The 21,485-nt window shown below is 40.8% G+C and overlaps 1 protein-coding gene across 1 annotated transcript in view; it reads right to left on the bottom strand.

Annotated features, from left to right (window-relative positions):
- Window positions 1–11,298: 11,298 nt before the first annotated feature.
- DEPTOR (DEP domain containing MTOR interacting protein) overlaps window positions 11,299–21,485 on the bottom strand; it is a 143,489-nt gene continuing 133,302 nt past the window's right edge. Inside the window, exon 9 of the mRNA XM_001496931.7 lies at window positions 11,299–16,435. Coding sequence (XP_001496981.5) covers window positions 16,307–16,435 — 129 coding nt within the window. The 3' untranslated portion in view covers window positions 11,299–16,306. The remainder of the gene's footprint in view (window positions 16,436–21,485) is intronic.

Genomic DNA, 21,485 nt, shown 5'->3' with positions numbered 1-21,485 from the left:
CTTACCCAACCTTCTTGTCCTGATCTTGGATCGCCTCACTCCAGACTTTACTAAAGGTCAGCATAGCCCACAGATTTCATCAGAAGGTTCTGGGACCAGGCTTAGAGAAGGAAAGAGCCAGGGTAGGTCTAGGGGGCCACCGGGATTAATGAACTTCAACCGTTCTTCCCATCCTTGCATTATTCTGCTCAAAATTCAAAATCCTGGAAGAGTGTTGCTTTAACTTGTGTTTAGGGCCCATTTTTTCACTAAGAGAGACTAGGGCACTACGATAGACATCTTATCATAACTGTACAACAGGAGAGAGGCAATTCACCCCAAAAATACAGATGTGGTTGGCAAAAAAATGGGAATGGGTGCCGGGAGACTAAAAACATTCAACAGCGTGTATTTAATAATGCTATTCAGCACTTTTGCCAGTTGTTTGTGTGTCTATACCAATGAGAGCTGAGTGAGCTCTTAAAATATATATGACTGGTGCTCAGAAAAATTGGAGATGAGGTGGTTGGTCCTTCTAGAAAAGTCATGAATCTCAAATCTGATCACCCTAAGTGATAATGCTGGTAGTCTGTATACATAGTGCATTTCTATATTCCATGATCATGACACAGAAGTTTTGCCGGGTATTTGTAGGGATTTTGGGGGAGTTTCCTGTTGTACCCAATCTCTTGCCTCAAGTCTACCCTGCTGGGCTGTCCATCAGGGTTGTTCCAACCCTACATTAAAGCCAGCTTCCAACCCCTCCCACAACTCAGTCTCCAGCTTGAGCCCCCCCTCCTGATTCCATCACTCTGCACTTCTGCCTTTTCCCCCTCTTTTGACTTCTCGCCTTGTCATTTGCTCTCCTCCTTACGGCCATCTCACCATTCTGAACTTCCAGCACTGCCTCTCTAGCCTTGCATTTTGGTTCTCTCTTTTCCCACCATCCTTCACCTATAGAAGCCCTTGGCTAACACATCATTCAATTTAGTTTGGCCCCGAAGATCTTATTGCTTGTCACCGACTCTTGCAGGAGGGACCTCCACTGGTTCATTCCCAAACTGATGAAGGCTGTAGTGAAGAAAAGTACTGGTCCTAGAGTCAGACTCGCCTGATTCATATCCCAGCTCTGCCAGGTTTGTCAATGTGCAAACCTGGGGCTTAACTTCCCAGCAGAATGATGCCCAGTCACTTTCCCAAAATGCCACACACAATTTTGCAGATTTGTTTCATGTGTGAATCTTTACTTCTGCCTTATTTGGTAATTAGTTATTTGTTTTCAAATAACTAATTTAAATCATATTTGTTTCCTTCTCTTCAACACCATTGCATTAGTCAGGATAAGGTCAGCTATGTGTGCTACCATAACAAATAAGCCCCCCAAATCTCAGTAGTTTAAACAATAAAAGTTTGTTTTCTGCTCACACTGTAGCCTGACGTGAGTCAGGGCGCTCTCCTCCACAGAGGACTCAGGCATCCAGGCTCCTCCTGTCATGTGGCTGCTCCACTGCAGAATCTTTCTCTTCTAGGCCCACCTAAGGGGGAGAGAAGGAGTGTAAGATTTCACAGGCTATTATATAGCCAGCCTCAGAAGTGGTATACACAACGTCTACTCACATATCATTGGCCAGAGCTGAGTCACATTGTCTCATCCAGATGCAAAGGGGACTGGAAAATGGAGACTTCCTATGTGCTCAGGAGGACTAAGCAGGATTGGTGAGCAACCGTCTAGTCAGTCTACCACAACCACAGTTCCCAGTTGGGGTGTGCCAAAAATGAAACTGCATAATATTATATGCTTACTATAATAAGTATAATGATATTAAGCACTTATATGCCAAGCATATAATAAGGTCTTGATGTGGGTTATGTCATTTAATTAAATTCTCACAAGAGGGGCCGGCTCAGTGGTGCAGCTGTTAAGTGTACACATTCCGCTTCAGTGGCCCAAGGTTGGCAGGTTTGGATCCAGGGTGCGGACATGGCATCGTTGGTCAAGCCATGCTGTGGTAGGCGTCCCACATATAAAGTAGAGAAAGATGGGCATGGATGTTAGCTCAGGGCTAGTCTTTCTCAAAAAAAAAAAAAAAAAAAGAACAACTGTGTAAATATGTTAATATGAAGCAGGTGACTATAAGGGCATAAAGATAAGTCTGCTTGAATTCTGTAATTTAATCTAACTGAGTTTGATTCACAAATACGTCGTCTGGCTGATATGGAATAGAAGGAAGTTCTGAATGACGCTGCTGATCACAAAAGATCTTGTGCTCCACTTCCGGCTTTAGTTTTGCCTCCTAACACACTTTTGCCTTGAACAAATTACGACTTTTGGTTCCATCCCCTATTTCAGGTCCTAAATAGCAAGATATCTTTCTGTTGCTTGGGTGCTGATCTATTGCTTGTTTGTCATCTTACATGGACTCACCAACAGCTATAGCCTCTCCACATGGATTCTCCAGTGCTTCTCCCACTGCACAGCTTTATACCTACACTCGTGTGTATGTTTGCCGCCTCCCAGCCAGCACCCTAGAGATAGGGTTCAGCATTCAGTAAGTGCTAGACGAGGCTGCTAGAAGCTGATAAGGAGAAATAACATATTTTAAGTCAAAATAGGGAAGGAAAGAGTAAGAGAGAGGAAAAGTCAGTTGGTGGTTAAGAGAACAAAAAGCAAGGAGGATCAAAAGGAAATAGCCTTGCGCTCTAACTTGTAGTCAGCATAAATTTTTTAAAAAGGAAGGTTTACTTGAACTTAGCTAGAGTCTAGACCCTCACTAGAAAGAAACTTTTTGCCAAGCAAGGAGAATATTGAAGGAAAAGCTGTGCGAACACTGCTTTTATTTTTTGCAGTAGAAATCCCTTTGGGGTGGCAGAGGTTAGGAATGGGGTAACACTCCAGCAGGCAAATGAGAGGCAATCTGTGTTCATACAAGGGGTGGTCTCAGCCCTTACAGAACCCTCTGATTGTCTGACCCGGCAGACTTGCTGGACAAACCAATGCATGCTTTGTTTCTGGACTTGCTCTTTTTCATATGAAGAGGTTTACATCATCCAAAGGCATCCATGATGTAGTTGATGCGAACAGAAACAATTTCCAAGGAGCAAGAAGAGGGTACTTCAGCCCATAGTTGAACATGGCTAATGGGGGATGTGTACATTCTGCTCCCTCTTCATACAGCTGGGACCCGAAGTCAGGAAGCCCCCTAACAATTATGTGCATTGTGTTAAGCAACCATAAATATGCATAGCCATTAAGCTTTCTCGTTGTGGACACTAATGATCTTGATTGTTAACAGCCACTTTCTCTCTTGATAGAACTCTGCCATAGTCAGTAACTTAGGTGGATATTGAAGCAGCCTTCAAGGGCCAGATGATATGTTCCCGTTTCTAAGTGAAACCTCCAGCACATTCTTTTTGACTTCTAATTCATGTAAGAAAAGCACAGCACATCCAAGAAGGAAGAATTTGTCAGGATAAACCACAGAAGCCACTCTTACAGCCTGCATTCAGATGAAAGCTTCTTTTCCTTCAAATTTGCTTGTATGAATGCGTACATGCATGTGTGCAGGCATAAATGCAAAGTCCAACTATATCACAGAGTCCTCGTCTTACGACCAGTTGTTCTGCATAATGGAGGTTGTAGGGGAGATAGAAGACAAAAAAAGTAAGTAGACTTAAGGAAACATTGAGACATGCTTTAGAAAGCGGTTACCTGCATTGGAAAGTGGTTACTTGCAACAATGTGTAACACAATAATGTTGACAAAGTAAACACTTAATGTATACAAAACTCTTAGCATGTGTGTGGCACATAATGGACTTTCAATAACTATCAATATTATCACTGAGAAACTCTTTCTAGAAGCCTGGAGTCCTGGGGATTAGCCTTGATTCCTTTTATGGTGGGCTTGTGATCTTAAATCTGTCCTTCTGAAAGGAGATCCCTGTGCTTCTCCTTCGACCTTGCTGTAAACTCACTTTCTTCTCTAAGCTCTAAGAAAGATGCCAGATTGAAGGTTTCCTGTGCTCCAGCAGATGTCAGTCTGGCTTTACTGGAGAACCTAAGGAAACTGAAGATACACACAAGCCTACTTTCAGGAACTAATGAAAGGGAGGGTGGAGTGCCTTTCACAGGCCATCTAAGAAAGGAGGCAGGAGAGAGGAGGCATCATCAAGACTTCTACTCTAGGCTCACTTCCGTTTCAGGAAAGTATATTACAAATTTGAAGAGATTTTTACAAACCCATACTTTTATTTAACAAACATTAATTGAGAAGTTACTGTGTGCTGCGTACCTTATCAGATCCTGGAGATATAAGATACATTGATGTAGTTCCTATTCTCTGAGTTCCCAGGCTTGCCAAGTTACATTTTGGTTTCCCACATATAGTGATTAGGATTTAACACAGCAATAGGAGTCATCTATTATTACGTGTTGACTGAATGAAATGAAATATATGTGTGAAAACAGAAGTGTCTGGGTGTTTGCTTCCAGAAAAGCATCTAAGAAGGAAGCTGAGGAAATAGCCACCGCACCCTCAGTTTTGGACTGAGGGAAACCTATAGAATGAACCAAATGAGAGGTAGTGATGTTGAGAAGGAAGAGGAAAACAGGGGGAATCCCTGACGTCTGCAGGAGGAAAGCAAGGATGTAATGGCAGCCACCAGGGAGGAGGAATGAGTCCTCCATCATCGCTGCTCAGGAAGGGGCCAGGTGTGGTCCTCCACAGCAATACCAAGAAAGTAGAGTGCTCTCAAGGAGCAAGTTCTGGTTCTAGATGGTTCTCTGCCACCATGTGCATGTATGATCTTGTGTTATTGGGCAGATCTGGTGGCCATGGGAGACAGATACCATCAGTAGTCAGAGTGACGGGGTTCCAACACTGGCCCCTCCACTCGTCCTGTATGGGACCTTGTACACTGACTTAACCTCCCTAGAGAGCTGAGTTCCTTGCCTGTAAAATGAGGATTTTACAAGAACCTACCTCATAGAATTGTGTGAGGATTAAATGAGATCATCCATAGAAAACATTTATCAGAGTAGCTGGCATATATTTAGACTGCAATAAATATTAGCTGTTATTGTTATTATTAGTTTCTCTAAGACTGTTTCTCCATGCATAAAATGACAGAGTAAACCAGCAAGCTTACAAGGTCTCTCACAGATAAAAAAAAAGAGAGAGAGAGACTCTGATTTCATATTTTTGAAGATAGGAGTGAGTGGAGAACGAGTGAGCCGATTCTCTTGAGAAGAAGGAGAGCAAAGAATGTCGATGGGAACAGAAAGTACATAGACAGGTAGATGAGTGGATTATGGTGTGCTTGTGATAAGAAGCAATATGTACTTTAAAAGTAAGATGGTATACCACTTTCTCCCATTCCATTTCAACTAGGGAAAGCACGAGGAATAGTTTTTCACATCTGATGTAGCTCAGACTGGCTGAAAGAAAATTTGAAAAAACAGGAGTTCTTTGTCTAACGCAGACTGGCTGGTCTGACATTTGTGGACTCGGATCTTTCTTAGAACTCGTAGCACTTGTTGCCCTCCCTTTCTGTTGTTAGACATCAGACCTGGGAGTCTCCTTGCCTAATAATTAACTAACCTTCATGTTCCCATGTCACACGGTCCATAGGTTTTGCAGGTTCAAGAGTAAGAGCAAATATTCTACTTCATCTTTCATGGTGGCAGAAACATCCAGATCTTTTTAAATCTGGGCTTCTCTCACAGTTTTTGTTACATTCACATATACATTTTCAAAGTTGAGGTGACAGAACAAATGTCCTTCCTCTCTCTTCCTCTCTCTTCCTCACTGTCCTATCCATCCCACATCCCATCCACTTGGACTGGACCCCAAGAGGTGTCACCAGCCACCTTGGTAAAGCTCGTATTACGAATCGGCCTTTGTGGACCCAGGCATTTGAGACTTTAGGAAGAAATGAGTTTAATATTTAACCCCAAGGCAGCAAAGGGGATTTAGAATAAGATATGGAGGCCAAGAGAGAAAGTCTCATAGGCAGAATGACAGGCAGAGGAAAATAGAGTCGTCAAATCCCGGATGTAATAACTTGAGACACTTCAGCCAAGTTCTTTACAGAACACTCCTTTATTTTGTTCAGAACATTCGTCAGATCCATGAGGCAAGCAGCAGCCTGTGCCTCCACTCTCCGCCTGCAGAAAGCTTGTGCTGACAGAAGTGCAGGGTGGTGGTTTTGCTTACGTAATTCCAGCACGAATCTCCTACACCACTAGACTTAGGAAGCTGCCCACAAAAGACAAATAGAATGATGTCTCAATTACGGTGTGTTCAGGAAAGAACCCGCTTTATAATCAAGACTAAGTTTCCAATACACCCTGAGAAACAGTATTTGCCATGGGATGGAAAGCACAACAATTGATTACTTTTATTGTCTTAACAGGCTGTAAAACTGCCAGGAGCCTGATCAGGTAGTAAATAGATAATATTTTTCACTTTTGTGAAATTATTTTATATGAAATATTGAGTCTTAAAGATTATGTTTGGTAAGTAATTTACATGCAATGTTTAGTTTCAAAAGCTAGGTAACTGAATAAGATAAGGCTCCAATGCAAAATTATTTTTGCTCTCTCTTGACTTACCTCCACTAATCCAGAGCTATGTTTTCTGTTAACCTGTTGTCGACACAAATAATCCATAACCAACCTATAAATCAAAATCAGGGTGAGTTTACTATGAACCAAAGTGAGGATTATAACCTGGGAAGGCCTTAGAAGGCGTTCCAGAGAAGCATGGGTTTCAGTATAGTCTTATATCTTTTTAGAACAAAGAAGATACATTAAACACACCCAGGATACATGTTCAAAGAGGTATTCAGTTGTAAATTAGCAGGTCAACATGCCCTTGATGCCAGGAAAGGGAGTAATCCAGGTGTTACCAATAGGGTGTTGTTACCAATAGGGCGTAGGAGGGGAAGTCTGCATTCTTTATCTCAAGAGAGATTCCTTACTTCAATGGATAAGCAGATGTATAATGTATGTTTGATAGGCCATAAATCATGCTTTCTAGTTCAAGCCGAATCAGTTTTGTACTCGAATAGCTACCCCATATACCTCAATATGTGAAAATCTCTTGTTACTGTGAATCTTTTTGCTCCTCAGTACCTGAAGAATATGGTGAAAGTGACAGCATGGGTGATTTCTTTTAATGTAGTCAACTGAATATAGAGTTGATCATATATATTTTTCTAAACCTTCGACTATCTAGTCTTATGAAAATTAAAACAATTAAAATATATATTGTCAGTGATGAAGATATATATGCGTACACAATATGTGTAGACAATCCTATGGATTAGTGTGGGTCTTCCAAGGTGACAGATAATTAGCATGTTATAGTAATAAAAACAATAATAATCGCTATCATTGGTTATTCTTGGAGCACTTACTATGTACCAGGCACTGTACTAAGAATCTTAAATGTATTAGCTCATTAATCTTCATAGCAGCCTTGTGAGATTATTATACCATTTAAAAATAAGAAAACCAAGGCACAGAAAGACATGCTGAAAAGAGCATTGACTGAGCATTTCTGGGGCCTGGGTTCCAGTTTCAGGTGTATGTTAGTTGGCATGAGTTTGGGAGCAAGTCATAACTTCTCCAGGGTGCCTTTTCTTTTGTGTTTAGTGGCCATAACAACAAGAGAAACATCCAATTATTATTATTTATTGTGGTCAAGCAGAAGGGTAAGCATTTTACGTGCATTATTGTTACCCAACCAGGTTCATTTTGCCCACTGCACGATTATGCCAATTACTGAGATGATGAGTTTGCAGCAGAGAAAGGGTTTAATTCACAAGGCAGACAAGTGAGGAGACAGGAAAACCAATCTCTAAGCCATCTCCCCGAAAAATGGGGATTAGAGACATTTATGAGATAAAGGGGTGGCATGGTCTGAAGTGTGGGAATAGATGACTGGAGGTAAGGAAAAGGGAAGTAATTGACGATCTGCACAAGCGCAGTCAAGCTTCATGGCTCTCCATAGGATCCATGTTCACAAAATGGAGGCGTTAACATGATCTGAGGGTGGAATTTTCAGCTCCTTGACGTCAAAGGGTCGAGTATTGGTCATATGCACAGACGCAGTTGATGAGTCGGTGGTCTTAACCAGCCTGAACTGGACAAGGAGTCAACTCTCAGTTCCTGAAAAACTTAAGCACCCTGCCTGTTTCCACAGTGACCCAAGCATCAGAGATGTTATCTATAGGGTGGGCTTTACTAAGGCGTTAGCTAAATCCTTTCGCAAACGGACAACTGAGTATGGTTAAAGCAACTTGGCCCCCAGTTTCATTATCTTCTTTAATCTTCACAGTCAAATGAGGTAGGTGCTGTTATCCTTCTTTTACAGATAAGGAAGTCGATGCCTAGAGAGGCTGAGTAACCGGATGTTTTCCTAAGTGCTAGAGTTGGAATCTGAATCCAGGTCTCTATGACTCCAGAGCCCTAGCTTTTAACCCCTATGACCTTTCCAGCTTTGGTACCTTTAGACTTGCTGTTTCCTTTACGTACAATACTGCAAAATTTCTCTAAGGCTAGTTCAATCCCATCCTTTACACATTAACTGAAAACATCAAGTTTACAGAGCCTTTGCTCAGGGCTCTTGCATTGCATAACTCCAGGGGTGCTGCTCACATAGGCTGTAACGTGAATGGGGCCTCACTGGAACTGAGTAACGTGGCAGCTCTCTTTCCACTGACTAGCCCATGAAATCCTGCTCATTCTCTATCACCCCATCTGATTTCATTTACTTCTTAGCACTTACCCCTATCTAAAATGAACTATTTACATAACTTATTTATTTTCTGTGTCCCTGCGATTCCGTGACTCATAATAAGAAAAATAGATTTGGTCTTTGTCCCAGTTTCTGGCACGGAGCTCATAAAATCCTTGGAATTTCCTCAGTGATGAGTGCAATAAAGGTGTCTTTTGTTATGTTAATGATGTGACTTTGGGAACACAACTAAGGAGGAGGGTTGGCTGCCAGGAGAACCAACCTTGTGATTAGAGGGTTGGAAATTTCAGTCCTACCCGCCTCATCTCTGGGGAGGGGAGAGGGGCTGAGATTTAATAGATTGCCAGTGGCCAATGATTTAATCAGTCGTGGCTATGTAATGAGGCCTCCATAAAACCCCAAAAGGACAGGGTTGGGAGAGCTTCTGGATTGGTGAACATGTGGAGATTTGGGGAAAGTGATGTGCTCCAAGAGGGCATGGAAGCTCTGCACCCTTTTCCCACACCTTGTCCTATGAATCTCTTCCACCTGGCCATTCCTGAGTTACATCCTCTTATAACAAGCCAATAATCTAGTAAGTAAAATGTTTCTCTGAGTTCTGTGAGGCACTCCAGCAAATTAATCTAACCCAAAGAGGGGGTCATGGGAACCTCTGATTTATAGCCATGCAGTCAGAAGCATAGGTCATAACCTGAGCTCGTGATTCCCAGCTGAAGTGGAGGTGGGGCAGTTTTGTAGGACTGAACACTTACCCTGTGGAATCTGATGCTATCTCCGGGTAGCCATATGATCTAGCTATTCCACTGCTGGGTATTTATCCAACTTACACGAAAACACAAATGCATAAATACATGCACCCCCCAACACTGCAGTTGGGTACAGAACCCTTTTTTGTCCTCCAAGAATATATAAACTTCAAAAGGATAGGGACCTTTCTTATTTACTGTCGTTTGCAAAAGACTTAGTAATGGGCCCATAGTAGGTGCTTAATAAATTATTTGTAGGATATTTTTTGAATATGTTATGCTGACTTCCAATAATCCTGCCTCACCAAAATCACAGAGTTGTTGTAGGGTAAAACATTTCAAAGACATCTGGGCATTATGAAGACATTGATGTAGTAAGTTAGGGTCACAAACTACTTCTTTTTTGTGCTTTAAATTTTATCAGCTTTGCAGCAAATTAGGATTCTCGGTATCATTGATAAAATAAACATTTATTTGACAAAAATTAATGTCTCAGAACATCAAGTGTTGGAGAAGATATTGATCAACATATTTCACTTTTATATTTTGGATGGGAGTATACCTTGATTCAACCACTTTGGAAACTAGTTAGATGTGACCTTGTAAAGTCAGTATTCACATTTCCCATGACTCAGAAATTCTCCTAAGTGGATACCTAAGAGAATTTCTTTACTTGTTCCCAGGAGCTGTATAAGAGCATTCATAGTAACACAATTTATAACAACAACAAGGAAACAACCCAAATGCCCAATGACAGGAAAACAGAGAAATAATTTGTGCTCTGGCAATTTATGAAGCTGTGAAAAATGAATTCATTACAAATATGCACAAAAATCTAGAAGAATCTTAGTAATACAATCCTGAAGGAAAATGACCACGTCCCAGAAGATTATACAACACTTGATGCTTTTTTAATAAAGTTCATTTTATTTTATTTTATTTTATTTTTTATTTTTGCTGAGGAAGAGTCACCCTGAGCTACCATCTGTTGCCAATCTCCTCTTTTTGGTTGCGGAATATTTGCCCTGAGCTAACATCTGTGCCAATCTTCCTCTATTTTGTATGTGGGTTGCTGCCACAGCATGGCCACTGAAGAGTGGTGTATGCCCACTCCTGGGAACTGAACCTGGGGTGCTGAAGCAGAGCGTGCTGAACTTAACTACTAGGCCATGGGGTCGGCCCAATATAGTTCATTTTAAAAACCCTAAACAATTAATAAGAACAAAAAGAATAATAGAATGGTAACCTCAACATCCACCATTGTGGTTACCTTGGCTATGGGAAAGTAGGGACAGGATTGGGAAGGAGAACATAGTTGAATGTAAGTTGTTGTCAGTGTTCTGGTTGTTGGGTTGGATGGTAGCTTCTGGCATTAAACCACCGACTTCAATACCATGACTGCACATTCCCCTCCTCCATGGAGAGCAGACTTCTAGGAGTCAGGCCCAAAGGCAACTCAGAGGTTGAGCTGGCTCCAGGATCATGTCTACTCAGTTTTGTCTTCCTAGGGCCGATATACAGTGACCTCAGGGAAATTTCTTGAATGAGTGAATTAGTGAGTGAATAAATGAGAGAAAAATATAAAGTTCTTTTGGTTAATATTGAGTGTAATCCAAATAACCACTCCCCTCCATACTTCGTCCGGCCCCCTACCCATATCGAATTATGTAACCAATTTCCTAATTAGTTCAAAATACAAAAGAACTAATATTCTCCCAGAGTAGTAAACAACCACATAGCATTTTCCATATGGACTATTCACAACACTCATCAACACTGCCCTGTGCAGGGAGAAAATGACTCCAAATCAAGTATAGTACAGAAAAAGCTTTTTAATGCACTTTTTTTTTTTTCAGGCAAAAGAGCTTCAGAAAACATCCATCATTAAGTAGTTTTACAAATGGCACTTTTGGCTACATTAGAGAATTAGGTATGAGTCCCATGTGTTTTCTCTGATAGGTCAGTAGTAGATCAGCTTTACAATGCAACCCTTTCTTAGGATAAAAAATGGCTAATTTGTCTAAAAGATAGGAAAAGCTGAAACCCTAAAGTCACTGGTTTAAAAATTTAAGATTTATTTCATGCTATACTATTTTCATATTATAATTTCAAGTATTATGCTACAATTTTTGAGAAAGAGAAGAAATAAATTTCAACATAACTTAAAAATAACACATATATTAAGTACATATATTAATGCATTTGACAATACCATATGCTAACTTTGACAATAAACTTCATTTTGGTACCCTGCAGAATTGTCCTTTTGGTTTTGAACTCAGGGAAAACATATTATACCTGAAATTCTGCCTTAAATGAGTAAAACCATGGTCAATGACATTAATAGACTCTAATCAATTAGCAAACTGAAATGTTCTAGAGTTATTCTGATCATTTAGAGTCAAAATGAAATAGGCTTAATACCCAACAGGAGAGAACAGCTAATATCATCAGTTTAAAATAGATCTTGAAAGCAGATTATTTTCATAACATATTTGAAAGGAATGAATATTTGGAAATGTGAGACTCCATTTTGAACTGAAAGCAATGACTTTTAATTTATTAACTGCTACCACTCCAACATTCACCTTTTATAAGGTGGTATGAAGTTGATTGCTCATTTAATCTACTCAAACATGGATATCTTCTTCATGTCACTCACTATTTCTCAACTAGTCCCCTTATCAATGCATACAATTATTTAACAGAGATTAATAATCACAAATCAGACAATAACACCAACCCAAAAGGCAACTGCGTTTTTCTTTCGGCAGCAGAATTAATGTCTGTTTCAAATTTGCACTGATAGCACGTACTATGCTAATAAAGAAAGAAAAAATGATTTCCCTCTTCATCACAAGAATATACACATATTACACAAACACCTGAAAAGTCAAAAGTGTATTCTGTGAAGACAAAAAAAGCCATTTCAGGGATTCTCAATGAGCGAAATCTCACATAATACATTGATACACACAGACACGCACATACATGTAAAATAGAAACTCAGGAATATTGATTACTGTTAATTTACAATAATTCTTGTGTTATATTTAGGAGTGGAGTTTCTAAATTTTAAAGCAATTCAACTGTCAACATACGACACAAAAACCCTTATTTTTTAAAATAATATTTAACACCCAAGGCCTGAATCAATTAAAATTAACTCACCTTTACCTTCACAGGTGCGTGGCACTACTTGCATTTTATGAACATCCCAAAGCCAAAGGCCTATTTTCACTGGCTTAGCCTCCACCGCAGAAGGCTATACTGTAAAGGACTTAGGATTGAAGAGGAGGAGACCAGCATGTGGTCCAGGCTCTCGCCCCAACAAGCCTCATGAGGTTGGGATGCCACCTGACCATACCACACCTCAGTTTCCTCACCAGCAAAATAAGACTAAACAGTGCTCACCATGGCTCCATGTAGAGCTATCATTTTAGGATTTTCTGACTGAAGTCTTCATGAGGCATTGGGCTTTATTCCCAACTTAATGCCCAGTATTTGAAGAGTAATTTGCATCTGGATAGATGAGGCCTTTCAATAACTAGGTAACTTCTTGGTCCTTCATTCAATAAATCGTTGAGTACCCACTCTTGGTGGATTAAAAATAGCCAAAAATTCCTTGCAGCTCCTCCTATCAAAAGGTAGAGTCTATTTCCCCACCTCTTAATTCTGAGCTAGAATCATGACTTCCTTTGGCCACCAAAATGCTATGGAACTAACACTGTGTGACTTTCAAGCAAGTCCACAGAAGGTCTTGCAGTTTCGCTTCTCACCCTCTTCCATCTCATGAGGCCTAATGAGGATAGCTGTGGGGCTAGCTGGGCTAGCTGTGGGGAAAGGCCACATTGAGTGGAACTGAGGCACCTCAACCAACAGCCCCAGCCAACAGTGAGACATATACATGAAGCCATCCAAGATCAGCCAGCCTCCAATCAACCTGCTCACTGACCACAAATGTTTGTGTGAACCCAATCAGCAACACGTGAAGCAGCGGCTCGCCATCCCAGCAGAGCTCCACCCAAACTGCCAACCCACAGCATCATGAGCAAATAAATAGTGTTATAAGAAACATCTTGGGGTGGTTCGTTAGACTGCAGTGGATAGCTGACACACTACAGTGTGGAACTGTGCTAAGTAAAGGGAATGCCTTGGGTAACAAGACACAGTCCCTGTTCTACAGATGCTTAGATGTAGTTAGGGAGACAGATATGTAAGGGGACAATTTCAAAATAAATGTCACATCAGTGCTATAATTACAGGGTGTGCTACATAAGGGTTCATGGGACTTGAGAGAAGGAGCAACAATCCCAGAACTAGGGCATCAGAGGAGATAATATCTAAAGGGAGTTAATAAGACAGATTTTCCCAAGCAAAGAAGGAAAAAAGAATATTTCAGGGAGGAGAAATTGCATGTGCAATGGCTAGAGGGAGCTAAACGGGGCCCCTATTGGAGTAGGAGCATTCACTTTAATTACAGTGTGAGGATGTCAGGGGTGGGCTGGGGGCGGGTAGCTAAGGTAAAGCTCTCTTGGCCTTAAGTAGAATTCTCTGGCATTTGGCCTTTAAACTGAAGGTGATGGGAGCCAAAGGAGGAAACAGTTCCTTCCTTCCTCCTTTCCTTCCTTCCTATTCCTTTGACCAAAAACGTCAATGGCACTCTCGGAACCAAAGAAACATCAAGGGCAAGAGGCTGTGTGGAACAGATAAAAGTACATGCTTCTCTGGTGCTTAGATTGGCTAAAGGGAAGTGATATTATACTGGAGTCCAAGATAACGGGCATGAGGACATGAGTAAACAATACAAGTAGTAGGCAAGAAGAAGATGCCATTCCCCAGAAGGCATTCCTTCTTTTGTCAACTAATGAGTATCTGGGGACAGAAAGCATTTAAGACTTGTCTTTTAAAGATGTTGTAAAAGTTTTTAAAGCCAAATGGTAAGGCCTCCCACTTAACTAGTTGTGTGGGCTTGAGCATATGACTTAGCTCTTTAGGAGTCGGTTTCATCAGTTGTAAAATGGGGATAATGACAATATTGACCTCACAGGTCAAGAAGGAAAAGCAACACACAGTTTTAGCACAGCACCGGCTACAGAATAAGCCCTCAACAGAAGGTCCCTAAATGGGGAAAGGTTTGGGTGGGGGTGCGGGTGGTAAAGTGTTTAATACTAAATAAACCCACGTTTGAATCCAGGCTTTTGCAGCTGTGTGAACTTAGAGACTCTTTTTAACCTTGCTCAGATTTAGTTTCCACATCTGAAAAATGAGAGTGATAAAACTACCTTGCAGGGTTGTGATGAAGATTAAAAGAGATCATATATGTTAAATGTCATAGCACAGAGCCTGGCATACAGTATAAATGCACATACACACAGAGATGATAATATTTCTCAAATGTAGATCGACAGTATTAATGTTAGACTTTCTGTATTACTTCCAAATCTTAATCTCTGACTAAAGCTACAGATCAGAAAAGCTGGATTACCAGAAACATATATATACGTAACATCGTTAGCACAGCATGTCTATTCCACCAGTACCAATACTTACGATAACCTATCACAAAAAATGGCTGAGGTACGACATTCATATTTTATTTTGTTAATACACGATAAGAAAGTAACTTCATCGTTCGAATGCATTATATGATATTAAGAAGAATTTAGCATTCCCTGACTCCCTAATTTGGCACTTTGAGGAGTTTCCTCTATACACCAAGCCCCAAAAGGTGTTCTTTTCTAGACCACGAAAAGAAACATACATATATACAAGTGAGCTGAAAAGTTACAGCACAGGTGGGTGCTTTTGGTGAAAACTAATCTCGCCAAATAAGCAGCATACCATGTCCTTAGAATATGTTACACTAGAAAGCTATTAAAAATTCAGGCCAATAGGCAATTTAGTTTCAAGTTTTATCACATACGAGCCAAGTTTTAGAATACTTCACTTAAAAAGGGACAGTCTCAAAGTCAAATCTTGCCAGAGGCTTGTTGATTTTGAATTATATGTGTATATACAAACGTCTCTGTTTTGACATTCACCATATTCAGGATTAATTCTAGAAAGCTGCTGTAGTTGATTGATAGAACAAAATGATTTAGGCTCAGAAAGAGAAACCAGAAAACAATTTTAAGCTGTATCTTCCCCATCGACCCACCATATCGTCACAAAATTTGTGTGTTTTAACTAATGCCATAATTGAAACCATATGTTAAGTTAAAAGTTGATACTAAAGGCAGGAATTAAGAAAAAGTCATTTTTCTGATGGCTTTTAAACACTTGAATGCTTTAGAACCTTCTTCAAAATGCTAATTAACAGGTAATATTCCTTTGGATGTTGCTTTAATTTGAAGTTCAGTGAAATCTAGATCCTCTAATGAACAGTTCCATGCTAATTTTAGTGGGAGTTCAATGTTAAGTCCGTAAAAACTACTCTAGTGACCGCTAACAAGGGGATTTCATCCTGTTGCGGTTTTGGCTAGAGAAGCATTTCAACAACTTTCTGCAAACTAAGATAAAAAACAATGGATGAGAGCTACAAATAGAAATCAAGTAAGGCAATTCTAGCATGAAAGAAAATTCTGTTTCACAAATTTTCTCTACACTGACATAAGCTTTTTATCTTTTAACCATGTATTACCCGGTTCTTCCACATTCAAACAGTGTATGAAACTCGAATTAAGATGTCTATGTTCAGAGAAAAGATTGGTATGTCCAAAGCCATCCGTTTGTATGGAAGTCTTGTCATCGCATTGCCCTGTGTTGTTCTGGCTTTCATCATCCACAGGCTGCTCCAAGAACTGGGAGGGTCACGTGCTCAGCACTCCAACTCTTCCATGACTTCCATGACAATGGTCCGTGGGCCCGTCAGAATCAGATTGCTCACGGTCCGGTAGTCAACGTGCAGCACGTTGAGCCCATTTACAGAGACGACGAACTGACATACCTAAAGGCAAGACAAAAAAAAGAATCTCTTACAGCTCCTGGTTTTTCCTGGACCTCTAATGAAGACATTGTAGATCTCCAACAGGTAACGACATTCTTAAAATACTCAACTGCACTCAGCTGACAACTCCAATTCAATAACTTCCAAAAAACTACACTTTTTCTGGAAGGCAAAATGATGGAAAAAGCATTTTTTTAGTGTTTTACAAAATTGGATTTAAATCCTAACTCAGCAATTTACTAGCTTAAGCTAGGTATTTAAATTTCTAAGCTTCATTTCCCTCAACTCTAAAATAGGGAAGATTAACAATAATAATAATACCTATAAGATTGTTGTAAGAATTAAATGAGGTAAACTAGTGCTCAGAACCTATAGGGTAGTCAGTACATTTTCACAGTCACAGTGTTGGTGGCTGTTATTCTTCATTTGGACTCAATATATAGGCACAGTGTTCCCAAGACAGTCCTGTTTTACACCCATTGTTCTGGTACGATTATTAATAGTTCCTCCTTCACTTGCCAAGGTGTCCCAGTTGAGATGATAAATTCCACACATTTTCCTATTTGCCATCCTTACAAAAATGGATGAGGCCAACAAAGGTCACCTTTTATACCAAGTGAGTGTTAGTTAACCTGTGATAGGAGAGAGAATTACAATTAAAAAGTCTCATTACATCATTCAATGAGAGGCCACTCTGGACATGTCAAAGTGAGCTTGATACTGACCCACAGCTACTGCCCGAAATGGAGGTACTTCTCTTGAGGTTGGTGGTGGCATCAGATGCTCGGCACCTTTCATTTAGCTGACACAAATTAACAAATGGGATGTCTGTTGTGTGTCTGAAGAGGTGGACATTGGACATGACTGATTATGTCACTCAAATAGAAAAATGGAGATACACACAGATCTCCAGCTGTCAGTGACAAGTGCATCTAATTAGTAAAACATAACCAAACAGAATATAAGTATGTATAGTGCCTGGCACATGGTAGGTACCTGTGATAAGCTGAATAATACCCCCAACCCCCAAAGATGTCCATGTCCTAATCCCCAACCTGTGAATGTTAGTTTACAAGGCAATGGGGAATTAAGATAGCAGATGGACTTGGAGTGCTAATCAGCTGATTTTAACATAGGGAGATTATCCTTGATTATCCAGGTGGGCCCAATGTAATCACAAGGGTCCTTATAAGAGGGAGACAAGAAAGTCAAAGGCAGAAAGAAGCAGGAGGTGTGACAACAAAAGCAAGAGTGATACTAGGAAGAGACACAGGAGCGAAGGAATGCAAGTGGCGTCTAGAAGCTGAAGAAGGCAAGGAAATGGATTCTCTGCTCAGAACCTCCAGAAGGAATGCAGACCTGCTGACATCTTTATTTTAGACTTTTGTCTCCAGAACTAGAGGATAATACATTTGCATTGTTTTCAGCAGCCAAGTTTGCATTAATTTGTTGCAGCAGCAATAGGAAACTAACGAAGTACTCAATAAATATTCATTGTTGAGTGGATTGAATGAATAAGTGTACTAAGCAAACAAGCACAATTAGGACAGAGCCTGAAGGGCTTCTTGCTTCTTATAAATTATCACTTCACTTAGTGGAAAAATAAAAGAAAAAAGAGGAAAGAAAAAAAAGGCAAAAGGGAAGAAGAGAGAGAAGTTGAGGAGAGAGGAAGGAAAGGAGATTGCTTGGTGGAGACTGATTAATTTAATGACATCTCGAGTTATCTGTTGTTCTCATCACACTTCTTTAAGCATAATGCCTGAGGAGTTAATATGCACACCTGCTCCCATTATTTATTAATTGACTTAGTGTTGATGACTCAAACAAAGAATGGGAAAATACTAAAACACTTTGAAAATCACCATTTTATTGTTTTCTGAGTGGGTAATATTAATATAAACAAACACTATATTAATATAATATACAAATAACATGAACTATAGTTATGTGCTGCATAACAATGTTTCGGTTGATGACAGGTCACATATGTGACAGTGGTCCCTTAAGACTGTGCCATATAGCCTAGGTGCTTAGTAGACTGTATCATCTAGGTTTGTGTAAGTGTACTCTGTGATGCTCGTACAACGATGAAATCGCCTAACGATGCATTTCTCAGAACGTACCCGTGTCATTAAGCGTTGCATGACTGTATAAAAATATAAAATACATTTTAAATATAGAAATAACATAAAGTATATAAGATAAATGAATATAAAATACTATATTATTAAGTCTAAAAATATCTATACCTATTACTCAGATAAACCAAAATTGGAAAGTATTAAAAGGGCAGCTCTAATCCGTGAAAAAGATGTGGGATTTGGAATCCAAATAGGGATTTAAGTCCTAGGCTCCTTTGTTGGATGATCTTAATCAAGTCATTTGTCTTCCTTTATGTCTTAAGGACACCATTTATAAAACACAGTTAGCTTAAAATGCTTATCCTCACAGGTTCAAATTAGATAATGAATTTAAAACCTCTTGGCAAAGTCAAGCACCACACCAATGCTGAGTTCTATGAACTTCTTTCTCTTTATTTTATTTTTTTGAGGATGACTAGCCGTGAGCTACCTGCTGCCAATACTCCTCTTTTTTCCTGAGGAAGCCTGGCCCTGAGCTAACATCCGTGCCCATCTTCCTCTACTTTATACGTGGGACACTTACCACAGCATGGCTTTTGCCAAGCGGTGCCATGTTCACACCCCGATCTGGGCCGGCGAACCCCGGGCCGCCAAAGCGGAATGTGTGCACTTAACTGCTGCGCCACCAGGCCAGCACTGAACTTCTTCCCCTTCAAAAATACCCACTTCCCCATGGTTACACACAAACCAAAGTGGAAAGTGGACAGTGGCAAGCAGAGTGGTTATTTACTCAATAAACACTTGCTGTTGTCATAAACCTCAATATTTTCCACTCCCTAATCTACATGACTAGTATCTTTCTACATAAGGAGACCACACAATCACTGTTTCTCCCTTTCTCATTTCCACAAAACTGTCCTCACGGATTCAGGGCATATCTTGCACAGAATCAGAAGTTCTCCACCACGGTTGGAGTCGTAAGGTCAGGAATCAAGGTCACGCTAGCAGGTCATGATCCATTCTGAAGTAGGCCACAAGTAATTTGTGGGCCAATTTAGCACTAATTTAATGTAGACGTTAGCCGGTAGTTTGTTTTTTCTGCTCCAGCACACTCATGAGGCAAAGAATGAGAGGAATTCCACCCCCTCCCCATCCAGGATCCAGAGCGTTGACTTTAGACCTGGGTCCTACTTTCCTCCAAAGGAACGAACAGCATTTTTGTGTTGCTAAATGAAGGGGCAGAAGTTGCCAGGTGAGCTCACACTCCACCTAACTCTTCACAGGCTCCCAAAGATAAGATGTGTCTCTGCATCACTGAGGGATTACCTTCAGCATTTATTCTCAACCAAAATTGTATTCTCTCTCTCCCACATAGTGTTCGTTTGTTTTAACTGACCAACATTTGAAAATGAGAAAATTTTGAGGGCCAGCCCAGCGGCATAGTGATTAAGTTTGCACACTCAGCTTCAGCAGCCTGGGGTTTGCAGGTTCAGATTCCAGGTGTGGACCTAGCACCACTCATCAAGCCATGCTGTGGCAGCATCCCACATAAAAGAGAGGAAGATTGGCACAGATGTTAGGTCAGTGACAATCTTCCTCAAGCAAAAAGAGAAAGACTGGCAACGGATGTTAGGCTCAGGGCCAATCTTTCTCACACACACAAAAAAATTTAGAAAATTTTCACATAAAAATACAGATTCCAGGGCCAGCCAGCCCAGTGGTGCAGCAGTTAAGTTTGCATGTTTCGCTTCTGTGGCCTGGGGTTTGCCGGTTTGGATCCCAGGTGTGGACATGGCACACCGCTTGTCAAGCCATGCTGTGGCAGGCGTCCCACATATAAAATAGAGGAAGATGGGCACAGATGTTAGCTCAGGGCCAGTCTTCCTCAGCAAAAAGAGGAGGATTGGCAGCAGATGTTAGCTCAGGGCTAATCTTCCTCAAAAAAAAAAAAAAAAAAGATCCAGATTCCAGCCTCTCTGGAACAATGTGAAGATCTCATAACCCCAGGTCCTCACAGACATTTGGCAATGGCCGATTAGGGACTACCCCTTTTAGATGGGCCAATGCTTTCTCATTTGCTGTGGTCCTCACCTATCTAGCTGACAGGCATTAGAGTCTCTGATCCCTGATCTGGGGCCACCAGAGGGAAAGAGCTGAAGAGAGGGAGACTTGATGCTTCAAGAACTGAAGGAACCCACATGTCCATCAACGGATGAAGAGTGAAATAAAATTTGGTATATCCATACAATGGAATATTATTCAGCAATAAAATGGAGCCAACTACGTCATACAACATGGATGAACCTTAAAATCATTATGCTACGTGAAAGAAGCCAGTCACAATAGACCACATATTGCATGAGTCCATTTGTAGGAAATGTCCAGAACTGACAAATCTACAGAGACAGAAAGTAGATTAGGGGTTGCCTAGGGCTGGGGTAGGGGGAGGGGCGCAGGGTATGGGAATGAATTCTAATGAGTACAGGTTTCTTTTAGAGGTGATGGAAATGTTCTAAGATTGATTGCAGTGATAGCTACATCAATCTGTGCATATAACAAAAACAAGTGAACCGTACACTTTACATGGGTGAATTGCATGGTATGTGAATTATATCTCAGCAAAACTGATACTAAGAAAAAGAACTAAAGGGAAGAGGGGCCTGATGCCAGCAGTGCACAGATCTCTGTGGACTGGAGACAGGGATTGCAAGTTCGGTTCAAAGACAGGGGTCTTGTGTATCTCTTGATTGCGGGGGCCCTTGGAGGCTACGGAAAGAATTCTTAAGGGCTGTGTGCTTGGAAGGATGCACATTCAGTGATCTCTGCACAGGGCTTATGCCCAGAGGTTCTGGGGTGGGAAAGAGGCAGCCAGCAGGGCCAGCTGGGCAAGGACCCGTGGCAGTGTAATTAACGCTGTTCAAAGCCCATTTTATTGGACTGCCTAAACCCCAGGATGGGGGTGGGGAGCA

This window comes from Equus caballus, chromosome 9 (assembly GCF_041296265.1).
Source record: "Equus caballus isolate H_3958 breed thoroughbred chromosome 9, TB-T2T, whole genome shotgun sequence".
Taxonomy (NCBI): domain Eukaryota; kingdom Metazoa; phylum Chordata; class Mammalia; order Perissodactyla; family Equidae; genus Equus; species Equus caballus.
The sequence above is the reverse complement of the archived record's forward strand: the minus strand, read 5'-3'. Positions and strand labels throughout refer to the sequence as shown.